Source organism: Emys orbicularis, chromosome 13 (genome assembly GCF_028017835.1).
Source record: "Emys orbicularis isolate rEmyOrb1 chromosome 13, rEmyOrb1.hap1, whole genome shotgun sequence".
NCBI classification, from domain to species: Eukaryota; Metazoa; Chordata; order Testudines; family Emydidae; genus Emys; species Emys orbicularis.
The window spans coordinates 18,933,617-18,948,311 of record NC_088695.1 but is presented as its reverse complement, the minus strand read 5'-3'; the positions used below and the strand labels follow the sequence as shown (position 1 = coordinate 18,948,311).

Below are 14,695 nucleotides of genomic sequence, written 5' to 3'. Positions count from 1 at the left end.
TATGTGCTTTATCCTTGATCTTTACAACTGGGGGAGAATCGCCTGCCCCAGATATGAGCAGTGGGGGCAAGAAACCTAAGTGGCTTCATGATTGAGCTTGATAAGTTTATGGAGGGGATGGTATGATGAGTCTGCCTACAATGGCATGTAGCCAATGTGTAATGACTAGTAGAAAATATCCCCAACAACTAATGATGAGAGACTAGATGGGGAGGGCTCTGAGTTACTATAGATAATTCTTCCCCAGGTGTCTGGTTGGTGGGTCTTGCTGAAATGCTCAGGGTCTAACTGATCACCATATTTGGGATCAGGAAAGAATTTTCCATTGGGTCAGATTGCAGACACCCGGGGGGGGGGGGGGGAGGGGAGTTGCCTTCCTCTGCAGCATGGGGCATGGGTCACTTGCAACTTTAAACTAGTGTAAATGGTGGATTCTCTGTAACTTGAAGTCTTGAAACCATTATTTGAGGACTGCAATAACTCAGCCAGTGGTTATGGATCTATTACAGGAGTGGGTGGGTGAGGTTCTGTGGCCTGTGATGTGCAGGAGTCAGACTAGATGATCACGATGGGCCCTTCTGGCTTTTCTATGAATCTATTCAGGCCACATTTTCAAGCTTTTATCTGCAACGAGGGATAGAAACTTGCCTTTGTTTCAAATAAAGCTGCACGTCTCACACATTCACATGTCTCCTGGAGATGGGGCTTTAAGGAAAACATCAAATATTGTGAGACTTGCAATAAAATCACCAGAGTTGTCAACAAAGGGGAATTATTTATATTTACTTGGTAAGATAACAGATCAGCGCAAACAGTTTCACAAGCTCTGAGTTTTATTTGGGATTTTGTTTTAAATGGGTTTGTTTTTCTAGGTAGGCAAAAAGGTTTACAATGATAAAAGGAAGGGAGTGAAATTCATAGAGCTCTTGGTCCTTCAGTTTCCAGACAGAATCAGGATGTGTTGTAGGTGGTGGAGATCTTAATAAAGGATGGAGTTCCAGCCATCAGATGTGTCCTGACTATCTGATTGCCCGTGGAGTCATTTGTCTTTCTGCTCCCACTGCACTCCCTGCCTGAGTAGACTGTCAAACTCCCAGCTGTTATGCTGTTACCTGACACTAATTGCATATGGTTAGATATTAAGCTGGGCTGGGAATGCTCAGGGTCTGGATGGATGCCAGAGAAGGCTGTGAAAGCCACAGGGGGCGGTGACTTGGGGCAGTGATCCATTCTTAGATCAGCAAAGTAACAACCTGCTCCTGGCACTCCAGCTGTTGACCTGTGTTTCCCAAGGCAGGAAAGCGAAAGCTAACTCAGCTCTACTCCCCGGAGGCACCATGGCTGCCATGAACCCCGCCCTGCGCCGCCAGCATGGGGTTGTTTGTTCGAGCTGCCAGGGCCCCTATAAGATCCCGGTGACCTTTAAAGGGTGCAAGCACAAGTTCTGCCGCTTCTGTGTCACCCCCTTCAAGGGGGAGTTGGGCACAGCCACCTCCTGCCCCCTGTGCCACAAGGCCCCTAGGCACAGAGAGGACAAGCCCCAGGGGCAGCCGGGCAGCGGGGCAGATGAAGCTGAAAAAATCAGTCTGGAAGTGGGTGAAGAGCCTGAGGTGGAGCGTGAGTGCGGGGAACACCAGGCGATTCTGGACCTGTTCTGCACAGAGGATCAATCCCCCATCTGCATGAGCTGCAGGGACTCCCAGGCTCACTGCGCTCACACTGTGGTTCCCATTGAGGAGGCTGCCCAGGAGTACAAGGTAGGGTGCTGCCGTGCCTCTGCTCTGTGCCTCTGCTTTTCAGCCTCTCCCTGTAGCTGGCAGCAGTGACGGTGAAATTCAGCACAAAGCCCAGGCACCACTTACACGCGAGACCTCCTGCCCCACACGTCTGCCCTACGCTGCTGCCAGCCCTAGGGAGGGACATAGAAGCCTGGCCATAGTGCCCATGAGCCAGGAAACAGCTGTGCCCTGCCTCCTCTAACTGCGCTCCCACCAGGCCTGTGTCCTCTTACCTTGTGTTCCATTGTTGTGTGGCTGGACCAGTGGTGGATGGCCACTTGGGGCAATGAGGCCTGTGCCCAGGGGCCCTGGCCAAATTGGGACCCCCACAAAAATCCCCCCCTGCCACAGCCCCGGGTCTGGAGGAGCTCTCACTCCCTGCTGTGGCCCTGGGGCATAAAGCGTCTCTGGACTTAGGGCCGCAGAGGAGGGTTTGGGGTGGAAAGGAGCGAGCGGGGGGTGGGGCTGCGGGGGAAGGGGTGGAATGGGGTGGGAACGGGGACGGGGCTGCGGGGGAAGGAGTGGAATGGGGTGGGGCCACAGGCAGAAGGGGTGGGACCGCAGACAGAAGGCACCGGGGCCCCCCGACTTGCTCCGGCCCAGGGCCCCAGAAGACCTTAATCTGCCTCTGACCTGGATGCTGTGTGATCATAAAGATCAAAGCCAGACGGGGACACCAAATATCTAGTCTGACCACCTGTGTATCACAGGCCACCAACAGCTCCCAGCACCCGCACTCCAACCCATCTACCGAAATTAGACCAAAGTATGACAGCCACTGGTGCCAATTAGGGGGTCTGCAGGTGGTGAATGCCCCCCTTCCTCCAGGCTTTTGCACTTGTTCAAAGTTTAATAGGCTGCGAAGTCAGGGGGGAGGGGGAGGGCAAGGCCACTTTTAAGCAACTGAAATTAGTACAGCTGCTGCTGGAGTGGTCCGGAGCATTTCTCTGGCTGAGTGGTCGCAGTGCCATTGAAATTTGACTAGGCTGCCCCTGCCTACAGCAGGGAACAGGCCAAGTTGCAGTGAGTGCTGTTGTGACTTGACGTATGGGCAGTCTACTGAGAACTTTACTCCTGGCAGCATCAGTTCATGCGCCACGTGGGTAAGAGAGAGGGGAGACTCCTGGCCGAGGGAGATCTGGCGTCCCTAGTGGGGGACACAAGTGGGAACTGGAACAAGGTTCCTGCTTCAGGGTCGGGTGGGGACCAGAATTTACCCCCCCCCCAAGAAGTGTCTGAATTGGCACCATTGATTTCAACCCCCAGGAAACTAAGCTATTGTGTACCACAGGTAGAGAATAGGAGGGACCGAGGTGCAGCACTGCTAAGGCCCCTGCAGTAGCCAGAAATTGATTAAGTGAGATATATCTGGATGATCCTTGCAAGCAACCCATGCCCCACACTGCAGCGGAAGGTGGTGATGGCTGCGAAAGCGAGTTTATGTATAAATTAAAATAAATTAGTTAATTCATGCACCAATTTCTCTATGGAAAGGCTTATTGTAAGGGGGTCCATTGTGGTGTTTTGTGTGTGTACGTGTGTGCACGTGCACAACCATTGCACACCCGTTCTTCTGATGCAATGCTTTTGCATTTTGCCTTTGCAAATTTGGCTTCCAAATTATTGCAAATATCTGCATCTCATGGTATCGCCAATGTCCCAGTCTCTTAAAGCTTGCATCACAGCTTCTCCTAAGGCAGCCGGGGTCATCAGGCAGAGCAGATCATGCTGTTTATTTCCCCTTGACGCTCTTGCTTTTCATCAGTTTAAACTGTGCTGTGCCCTTAGCCTGTGTGTGGTGATTTTCTATGATTTAAGGAGAGCTCACTAGCTTAGGGCTACCATACGTCCGGATTTCCGCGGACATGTCCGGCTTTTCGGTCTATAAATAGCCGTCTGAGGAGGATTTCTAAAAATCTAAAAATGTCAGGGATTTCCCCCCGGTCGGCTATTTATAGATCGAAAAGCGGCAGCCAAGCACCGCTGGGCAGCCAAAGCCCCTTCCCAGCTCCCCCCATCCCCTGCAGCCGTAGCACGCCGCCCGGCCCCGCAGCTGTCTTCCCCCTCCTCCCCTCCCCTGAATGCTCCGCCCCCCTGCTCCTCCCCGTCCCCTGCTTCCCGCAAATCAGATATTTGCGGGAAGTCTGAAAACAAGCAGGGGCAGGCGGGCAGCAGCAGGTAAGCTAGGGGGGGACGCGAGGAGGAGGGCTCCGGGGAGGTGAGGCGCGGCACGGCCCAGTCCAGCCCTGGCCGAGTGGCTCCCTCCGGCCCCGGCCGAGCGGCTCCGGCCGGCCCCAGCAGCTCCGGCCCGGCTCGGCTCGGGCCCCAGGGCACCGGCCCTGGCCCCAACGTCTCCGGCCCGGCTGGGCTCGGGCCCCGGGGCACCGGCACCGGTTCCAGCCGAGCACCCCCAGTCCTGGCCCCAGCGGCTCCGGCCCAGCTCGGCTCGGGCCCCGGGGTGCCTGCCTCGATTCCGGCCCCAGCGGCTCCGGCCCGGCTCCGGCCCCAGGGCGGCAGCCCCGGTTCTGGCCGAGCACACTGGCCCGACCCCGGCCGAGCGGCGCTGGCCAAGCACCCCCTGCCCTGGCCCCAGCGGCTCTGACCCTGGCCCCAGCGACTCTGGCCCAGCTCGGCTCGGGCCCCGGGGCGCCGGCCCCAGTTCCGGCCCCAGCGGCTCCGGACTGGCTCAGGCCCCAGGGCAGCGGCCCCGGTTCCGGCCGAGCATGCCGGCCCGGCCCCGGCTGAGCACCTCCAGCCCGGCCCCAAGCCCCGCGATCCCGGCCGGAGCGCAGCCCAATTCCTGGGCTCTTGCTAAAGCCGGCCCTGGTCAGGGGATGAGGGGGGGGGTTTGGATGGGTCGGGAGTTTGGGGGGGCTGTCAGGGGGGCAGGGGTGTGGAGAGGGGTTGGGACAGTCAGGGACAGGGAGCAGGGGGGATTAGATGGGTCGGGGGTTCTGGGGGGGCTGTCAGGGAGGCAGGGGTGTGGAGAGGGGTCGAGGCAGGCAGGGAGCAGAGGGGGTTGGATGGGTTGGGAGTTCTGGGGCTCCTGTCAGGGGGTGGGGAGCAGTTGGATAGGGCGTGGGAGTCCCGGGGGTCTGTCTGGGGGAGGGAGTGTGGATATGGGGCGGGGGTGTGGAGAGGGGTTGAGGCAGGCAGGGAGCAAAGGGGGTTGGATAGGTCGGGAGTTCTGGGGGTCCTGTCAGGGGGCGGGGAGCAGTTGGATAGGGCATGGAAGTCCTGGGGGTCTGTCTGGGGGCGGGGGTGTGAATATGGGGTGGGGGTGTGGATAAGGGTCAGGGCAGTCAGGGGACAGGTAGGGTCCTAGGGGGCCAGTTAGGATGGGGGGAGGGTCTCAGGAGGGGGCAGTCAGGGGACAAGAGGCAGGGAGGCTTAGATAGGGGGTGGAGTCCTAGGGGGCAGTTAGTGGCAGGGGTCCCAGGAGGGGGCAGTCAGGGGACGAGGAGCGGGGGGGGGTTGGGGCTTCTGAGGGGGGCAGTCAGGGGGTGAGAAGTGGGAGGGAGTGGATGGGGGCAGGGCAGGGGCGGGGCTAGAGCGGGGCTCCTCCCCCCCCAGTGTCCTCTTTTTTGATTGTGGAAATATGGTAATCCTACACTAGCTATGCTTTTCTTGCCAGAGGAAGCTGCAGACAGCAGTGGAGCTCCTGAAAAAGCAGACGGAGGAGGCTTGGGAGCTGAAATACCAGGAGGGAAAGAAGACAGCTGACTGGAAGGCAGGGCCCCATGGTTTTAACCATTCACAAGTCTGCTGCCACTGCAGGTTTTCCGGGGGTTCTGGCAAATGTCTGCAAGGAGGAGGCTATGTCCCTTTGGGATTAGCCATGCATGAGGGGAGATGTAGTGCCTGGTTTTTCAGTGGGGTTTAGCATCCCTGGCTCCCACTTGGCTGGGTCCCCCAGCCCTTCCGGGAATCAGCCCTCCCCCCCCTCCAGCAGCTCATAATACGCTGCAACCCAGTAATTGTGAAACACGTTCTCATTCTCCAGGTTCTGCTGCCATCGTGTGGCCATTTGATGTAATTGCTCTCCAGTTAGCACTTCCTATATGTTCCCTCCCCGCCATCCCACTACGGCAAGATACCGATATTACTTATTTATTTGTATCCTTATAGCACCAAGAGGCCACACCCATGATCAAGGCACCATAGCGCTAGGGTGCTCTCCAGACAGGGAGCTCTCAAGGTCCCTTCCAGCCCTACATTTCTATGATGCTCTGATAAGAGAAAGCCCTTGCCCCCAGAGAGTTTAAAATCTAAATAGACATAGGGTGGGAGTTGAAGCAAAGGCACAGAGATTTTCCCAGAGTCACCCAGTGGCTCGCCGGTGGAGTAGGGAATAGAATCCAGATGTCCCGAGTCCCAGTTCAGTGCCTGATAGGGACACAGGACCGGAAGAAACCTCCTGGGTCATTGAGTCCAGCCCTTATCGCAAGCCACCCCATCAGAGCATCCTGTTCGTAAACTGACTAAGCTCCATCTGCAAACCGGTCAGGTTGTTTGCCCCCACTGCTCTTACTGGGAAGCTGTTCCAGAGCCTTGCTCCTCTGATGGTTAGAAACCGCTTCTTCCCATCCTCCAGGCCCAGTGAGTCTCGTCATGCACATATAGACCAGAAATGCCAATGCAGCTGCATCTCCATTCTTTTTTTTTTTAATTAAAAATACTGGTCGCTGAAAACCTGTTTGTCAATCGTAAGAAGGGAAGTGTCAAGCGATGATGAGCAGGTGTCGCTGTGTGAGGAGAAGGGGCTATTTTCTGTAGTGAATCATCTCAAGGGAACCTAGTAACTCACTCTTGATTGATGGGCGAAAACATCCCAGGTGTTGTGTAAAGAGATGGAATCCCTGCTTGATGTGTAGTTTGGAGCAGGTAAAAACTGCACAGCATGGAGAAAGGATATGAGTCGACAGTGTGCCCTTGTTGCCAAGAAGGCTAACGGCATTTTGGGCTGTATAAGTAGGGGCATTGCCAGCAGATCGAGGGATGTGATCGTTCCCCTCTATTCAACATTGGTGAGGCCTCATCTGGAGTACTGTGTCCAGTTTTGGGCCCCACACTACAAGAAGGATGTGGAAAAATTGGAAAGAATCCTGCGGAGGGCAACAAAAATGATTAGGGGGCTGGAACACATGACTTATGAGGAGAGGCTGAGGGAACTGGGATTGTTTAGTCTGCAGAAGAGAAGAATGAGGGGGGATTTGATAGCTGCTTTCAACTACCTGAAAGGGGGTTCCAAAGAGGATGGATCTAGACTGTTCTCAGTGGTACCGGATGACAGAACAAGGAGTAATGGTCTCAAGTTGCAGTGGGGGAGGTTTAGGTTGGATATTAGGAAAACCTTTTTCACTAGGAGGGTGGTGAAGCACTGAAGTGGGTTACCTAGGGAGGTGGTGGAATCTCCTTCCTTAGAGGCAGGGCCGGCTCTAGGCACCAGCAAAACAAGCTGGTGCTTGGGGCGGCACATTTCTAGGGGCGGCATTCTGGCGCCAGCCATGCCGCCCCTAAAAATGTGCCCCGGCCGCCCTAGCTCACCTCCGCTGCTGCCGCTCGCGCGCGATGGCGCGCGAAACAGCTGATTTGCGCGCCGCTGCTCGCCCTCCCTCCCAGGCTCTCAAACCTGGGAGGGAGGGGGAGATCCCGAGCGGCCGCGACACGTGAAACAGCTGATTTGCGCGCCGCTGCTCCCCCTCCCTCCCAGGTTTGAGAGCCTGGGAGGGAGGGGGAGATCCCGAGCGGCCACAGCGCGCAAAACACCTGATTGGCACGCCGCTGCTCCCCCTCCCTCCCAGGTTTGAGAGCCTGGGAGGGAGGGGGAGATCCCGAGTGGCCGCGGCGCGCGAAACAGCTGATTCGCGCGCCACTGCTCACCCTCCCTCCCAGGTGTGAGAGCCTGGGAGGGAGGGGGAGACCCTGAGTGGCCGCGGCGCGCGCGCTGCTTCTCCCGCTCCCTCCCTCCCTCCTAGGCTTGAGAGCCTGGGGGGAGGAGGCAGGGCTGGGGATTTGGGGAAGGGGCGGAGTTGAGGCGGGGCCGGGGGTGGGGTAAGAAAAAAACCGGGGGGCGGCCAAAATTGTTTTTGCTTGGGACGGCAAAAATCTTAGAGCCGGCCCTGCTTAGAGGTTTTTAAGGTCAGGCTTGACAAAGCCCTGGCTGGGATGATTTAGTTGGGGATTGGTCCTGCTTTGAGCAGGGGGTTGGACTAGATGACCTCCTGAGGTCCCTTCCAACCCTGATATTCTGTGGTTCTATGATTCTATGAAAGGAGCAAGACACTTAAAATCCCATAAATCCCATAAAATTTCCAAGTTCCGTATTTGCCTGCTCCACAGCTAGGGCTCCTATGCACTGTGATAAGCCAATTAATAATAGTCTTTGGGGCTTTAATATGTGACGTCCATCCCATGGCAAAAAAACAAGCACAACACCTGCCCACCACTGGACCGCACACCATGGCTTTGATTACTGTGCCATATAAAGGTTTTTAATTAACATTGCTGGTCATAGGTGCTGAATTCCCCTCTGCATGGTGGATGCTCGACCCCTCCCCGCCCGGCCCTGCCCTGCCCTGCCTCTTCCCGCCCCGCCCTCCACCCCCATTCCACCCCTTCCCCAAAGTTCCCGCCCCTTCCTGCCCCTATTCCACCCCCTACCCCCAAGTCCCCACCCCTGCCCCACCTCTTCTCCGCCTCCTCCCCTGAGCATGCCGGCATCCCTGCTCCTCCTCCTCCCTCCCAGAAAGTCCTAAGCGCCGCCAAACAGCTGTTAGGCGGCGGGGGGGGGGGGGGTGGGAAATGCTGGGAGGGAGGGGGAGGAGCGGGGATGTGGCGGGCTGGGGAGGGGGAGAAGGAGGCAGGGAGCTTGGCTGCTGTTGGGTGCGGAGCACTCACTAATTTTTCCCCGAGGGTGCTCTAGCCCCGGAGCACCCATGGAGTCGGCCCCTATGTTGCTGGTTAGTAATACAGGAGACTCAACCAGGCTCAGGGGCCCCTGTATGCTCTAGTGTCTAGAGCAGGGGTTCTCAAACTGTGGGTCGGGACCCCAAAGCAGGTCGTGACCCTGTTTTAATGGGGTCGCTAAGGCTGGCTTAGACTTGCTGGGGCCCAGGGCCAAAGCCGAAGCCTGAGCCCCATTGCCCAGGTCCGAAGCCAAAACCCTTGGGTTTCTGCCCTGAGCGGCAGGGCTCAGGTTACAGGCCCCCTGGCTGGAGCTGAAGCCCTGTGGCGGTGGGGCTCAGGTGGGCTCAGGCTTCACACCTCCTCCTGGGGTCATGTAGTAATTTTTGTTGTCAGAAGGGGGTCGCGGTGCAATGAAGTTTGAGAATCTGAGCACTGAACTGAGGCTCTGGAAAAACTGGTTTCTATTCCTGGCTCTGGCCTGCTGGGTGACCCTGACCTATCGCCTCCCTGCTCCGTGCCTCAGTTTCCCCATCTGTAAAATGGGGGTAATGATATTGACCTCCTTTTAGAACACTTAGAAACCTACTGATGCAAATTGCTAAACAATAACACCGAGCTCTTATATAGCACTTTTCATCCATAGATCTCAAAGATAAGAACTGCCTATTACTGTGCTGGACACCGTCCACACACTGTATAAGCAACAGCCCCTGCCCAAAGAACTAACAATCTAAAGAGTCAAGACACACAAAGGTGGGGGAGGAAACAGAGGCAGAGGTGAAATGATTTGGTTGAAGTCGCATAGCGGCTCAGTGGCAGAACAAGTAGAACCTTCCAGGGCTATCCACTGGGCCATATTGCATCGCTACCCTCTTTACATTTATCCCTACCCCAAACTGGCTGATATTTTTCTGTGGTTGTTTTCATTTTTTTTTACTTTTAACGAAGGAGAAGACGCACTATCAGAGAATGTGCATCGAGATCGAATTTGAGAAGCTGCATGAGTTCCTGAATGAGGAAGAGGAGCAGCTGCTGCGGAAACTGAGGAAGGAGGAGAAAGAGACCCTGAAGAAGCTGCATGGGAATATAATAAAGCTCTCAGAACAGCGCTCCTCTCTGCAGAAGCTGATCACGGAGATAGAGGAGAAGTGTCAGCAACCAGCTGCCGCTTTGCTGAAGGTGAGAAACTCCCCCACCCTGTCAATCCATGCTGAATTAACGGGTATCACACCCCATTGGCATTGGATCTAATGACCAAGGAAGAAAAAGCTCTTTCAGTTTTATTGTTACCTAAATAATAAAACCCCAGGCTGGAGGGTCCATCTGCTCCAGAATTTCTCTTGCTTTTGTTAGAGGAAAGTTCCCATGCACCTCGCGAGAGCTGCCATGTGACCATCTCCATAGGATCAGTGCTGCTGATGAAAGATTGCTAGAGAATTGTTGCTCTTCTACCCCTTCTCCCACATCCCTTGTGCAATCTTTTGTAGACATCCATGTGTCTACAGCTGCTCCGTAGTTGTGCTTGCACGGCTTCTCTGCCCACAGGCCCATGAGATCCAATATCTCCTGTCTGCTCCAGGCAGAAGCACATGTGGAGCATGTAGCCGATATGTTCCGCTGGGCAGTTGCAGATAACAAGGGAGAGGTGCTAGGTGTGGTTGCCCAAGTGGGCAAGCAGGAAAAAGGCCCTTCAAAAATATGCAGGCATTGCAAAGGAGGTGGGGTGGCTTCGGGTCTCTGTGACCCCTGAGCAGTGGAGTTCACAGTTTTGACCAGAGTGGTCACTGTCGGGCATTGTAGGATAGCTGCTGGAGGACTGTTAGGGTCAACATAGGTCACGCAGTGTCTACACTCGCTCTGCATTGATCATGGCTCACCACAGGGGCATGCACAGGGGAGGGCAAGCAGGGGCATGGGCCCCCCAAAAATCTGTATGTCCCTGCAGCCTGGGAAGGGAGGAAGCAGCAGGGTGGCTGGCTGCTGGCTGAGCGCCTCCTCCCCCCACCCCTACAGCTGCTGCTTCTCCTTCCCTGTTGCTGGAGTCCCACATGTTGCCTTTGCCTCCAGCACCTGACTCACCTCGCCCATTCGGGGAGGCTAGCCCCTGGCCCGCCCCTTCTGCCCGAGGCCCCGCCCCTCCCCCTCCAGAGCCCCTGAGCATACCAGGCAGCCACCAGCCCCCCTGCCCAGCCCTGGGCTGCCCGAGCGCTCCCAGCCCCGGAGTGCCAAGGTTGGGCGGCCCGAGCACCAACCCCAGCCGCCCCAAGTCTCAGGCCGCAGTCCAGTCCCCCCTAGCCCCAGTCTAGGCCACGGGGAAAAGAGTGGGAAATAGGAGGGGGCCTCGGGGAGGGGGCCACACCTGGCAGTTTGGGGAGGCTCAGCTTCCACTGGCCTGTGATACCCACCAGCCATGCTTGCGCACGCCGCTGGCTCACCGCTGTTCAGGGAGGTGGTTTCACTGTGTTGCCATAAAGGGCCGCTTACATTGGCTGGAGACACGTGCGCAAATAGATTTGACGCAAGTCGATGTACATCGATCCAGTATTGTAGCATGGACCAAGACCAAGGTCTTCCTGGCAGTGGTACAGGCGAATGAAGAAGGATATTTTTGAGGTTAAAGCACTGGCGCAGGACTCACGAGACCTGGGCTCGATTCCCTGCTCTGCCACAGATCTCCTGTTACTTAATTGCCTCTCTTTGTAGAACGGGGTTAATACCAGTATAACCTGACTGGTGTTTGCAAGTGTAAATTCATTGGGTGTGATCCTCAGCTGGTGAGGATCGGTGTTTCACTGACGTCGGTGGAGCTCCACTGATTTTCACCAGCTGAGGAGCTGTCCCATTAATATTTATGAGGTGACCAGACACTATGGTGATGGGAGTCCTTCTATGAAAACAGGGGTGGTGGGAATCACAGGCCAGGGGAGGCTAAGCCTCCCCTAACCCAAGCTGTGGCCCTGCCTATGCTCTGCCCCAAGGACCTGCCTCCCTCCCCCGCTCCCTTGAAGCCGACTGGGGCTCAGGTCCAGTCAGCGGCCTGGAGCTTGGGGCTCAGGCTGGTAGCCCAGGGTCAGGGCAGCCAGGGGCCGGGGTGGCTTGGGCCAGCTAGCGGCCTGGGGTCAGGCCAGTGGCCCAGGGCAGGGAAGGAGTTTGGGGCTCTGGTGGGTGATGGGGGCAGGGCCTCAGGCAGAAGGGGTGGGGCCAGGGGGCTAGCCTCCCTGAAGGGGGAGTTCATGCGCCACCCGTGCATACAACCTGATGCATGCTTTCTATACTCCACCTATGCACTGTATACGGCGTGTCTAAAAGCTCTTAGGACCAGCTCCTCAAATGCATTTAGGTACCTAACTCCCAATGGGACTTTACCACTTACCCAGCAGTAACACATTTTCAGCATAGGAACAGAGAGGTTGGTGTCCCTGCAGGGGCAGAGTTAAGGTTATTTGGGAGCCTTTAACAATGCTTTTCCACATTCTCATATGTATGGGAGCTCAGAAGAGCTATAGAATGCAAAGTTATTGTTGAGTTTTACAGTTCAAGGAAGGATCTAGTTCATGATGCAAATAGTGTGAAAAAAAATCAGTGAATATTGGTTTCCTCCTGTCACTGCAGAATGTGAATTCCTCTTTCCATTTTCTCCTTTTAGGATGTGAAAGACACATTGACCAGGTACTTTTTGCATTGACTCCAGTTAGAAACTTTGCATAAATGTTTGTCCTGAGCCCAGGAGTGATAAGTTGGGCTGTGTTCTTCTTAGGAGTGAAAATATTCAAGTGCAGGAACCTGAAGCTGTGTTTACTGAACTGAAGAACATATACAACATTCCTAACATTGATATTATTGACATTCTAAGGAAATTCAAAGGTAAGTGAAGACTGTTCCTATATTCAGGACCCCAGATGTTTCATGATCCTTGCACCATGGAATTTGCCATGAAATTCAAACCTTAACCTCAGAACTGTTCTCCAGACTATCAGTTTCCATTTAAAAAAAATTAAAAACAGCTCGCATGATTAGCAAGAAAATATTATAAATGCAATCTGAGGGTAAACTGAAGCAGTGATTTTTGCCTGAGTCTGCAGATAGCCTGACTCAATAGCTCTAAGAGTAGGGAATTGCTCTTATTCATCTCAATGGAGTGTCAACTCTGAAATCTAATGGTAGTGATATAGGAGGTGACATTACCTATTTCACTGCCAAGCATTTTGCACAGAAACATCCAGCTAATGTTGGCTTGTTTGTCCCACAATGTCAAACTGCCTCCCGGTGCTTAAAGCCCCAGGTTCCAAAGCTTTCAGCTCCCTCTTCTGAACACCTTCTATGATGCCACCATTGGAGCAGAGATCTGCAGCACATTGTGAACTGAAAAGTGCTGGTCTTGGTATGTTAAGACAATTCTCATACAGGACCTGATCCAAAGCCCACTGAAGTATATGGGACTCTTCCCTCTGGCATTGGTTGAGGCCCCAAGCAGAACTGGTCTAAGTAAGGTAATACAGGGCAAGAGAAAAGAAGGAGTCATAGCCTCATTTTTACAGAGGGGAACCTGAGATGCAGAGTTTAAGTGACTCACCCATGTCACACAAACAGTCTGTGGTAGATCTGTAAATTGAACCCAGATCTGCTGGCTCCTTATCCACAAACCCAACTTTCCTTTGCTCCTTGCCACCCACCACAGCCCAGTTTAGCTTTCATGACTCCTACTCTATGTAGCTGAAATATTAATGGAGGTGCAGTTTAATTTCCCTTTAAACACCATGACCAATCCTTGCCCCCGGCAGTGACTCTGTGACATTTTCTTTCTCTTTTTTCCCCAGTGGATGTGACTCTCGACCCAGACACGGCTCACCCCAACCTCATCCTGTCTGAGGACAGGAGAAGCGTGACACACGGAGGCACGCGACAGGAGCTGCCCGGCAATCCTGAGCGATTTGATCCTTATATCATAGTGCTGGGCTCCAGGAGGTTCACGTCAGGGAAGTGTTACTGGGAGGTGGAGGTGGGCGACAAGGTGGAGTGGGACGTGGGGGTGTGCAGAGAATCTGTGGGCAGGAAGGGGCAGGTTATATTGTCTCCTAGCAATGGATTCTGGAGAGTTTGGTTGAGGAATGGAGATAAGTACAAGGCCCTGATCTCCCACCCAACCCCCCTCACTGTCAGCGTGCAGCCCAGCCGGGTGGGGATTTTCCTAGACTACAAGGCAGGCGAGATCTCGTTTTACAATGTGACAGACAGGACCCATCTGTATTCATACAGCGGAGCCTTCTATGGGGTTCTGCGGCCTTTCTTCAGCCCCGGCCTCCATCGGGGAGGTGAAAATACTGCTCCGCTGACAATCTGCTCAAAGTCTCTGGGCTAGCTCCAATAGGAATCAAAGACACACACATGGAAGGAGCACCAAGTCAAAAAACTTCCCCCTCCACCAATACCTCCCCCCACTCACACGCTCTCCTCCTGCTGGGGCTCTGATCTTGCTCCATGGGGAAGGGGCCATTGCAGTGGTGAGGAATGCAGGAGTAGATTTGGTCCCATTTGGCAGGAGATGGTGAAGTGGGATACAGACTATGTTGATTGCCCAAGGGATTTCTGGGGGAGGAAAGTAGCCGTGAAAAAATATGTAGCAAAATGACAACTCATTTGGCTAACTTTTAGAAAAAGTGACTAATAATAATAAAAAAAAAAAAGTTGGTGACAATTTTACCCTCTTTTTTTAAATCACAAGTTTTATTCAGTGTTTTTCACCAAAATGTTGACATTTGAAGCAGTTTTGACCAGCTCCATATGTGGTTGAAAAACACAGGCTGTGGGGAATTCAGGAAAATGTTGTCAAATTCCCCCCCTTTTTTTCTTAAATCAAACATTTGAATTTTTCATTGCAGTTTCAAAAGCGGCTCTCGTGATCAGTGATTTCTGGGGTGCCTTAAAGCAGCCACACTGTTTTCAGAGGGAGGTTAGCTGAGCAGCCCCTTTCCTGGTGTCTGAATTGGGGCACTCAAAACCAAAGGTAC

General features: G+C 54.4%; 1 protein-coding gene across 1 annotated transcript; it reads left to right on the top strand.

Moving 5' to 3' along the window:
• The first annotated feature begins 1,346 nt into the window (after positions 1-1,346).
• Positions 1,347-14,046, top strand: LOC135887552 (E3 ubiquitin-protein ligase TRIM39-like). Its single transcript, XM_065415279.1, has 6 exons — positions 1,347-1,757; positions 5,413-5,508; positions 9,636-9,866; positions 12,334-12,356; positions 12,445-12,551; positions 13,505-14,046. The coding sequence occupies exons 1-6, from the start codon at positions 1,347-1,349 to the stop codon at positions 14,044-14,046; spliced, it is 1,410 nt and encodes a 469-aa protein (XP_065271351.1).
• The last annotated feature ends 649 nt before the right edge of the window (positions 14,047-14,695 follow it).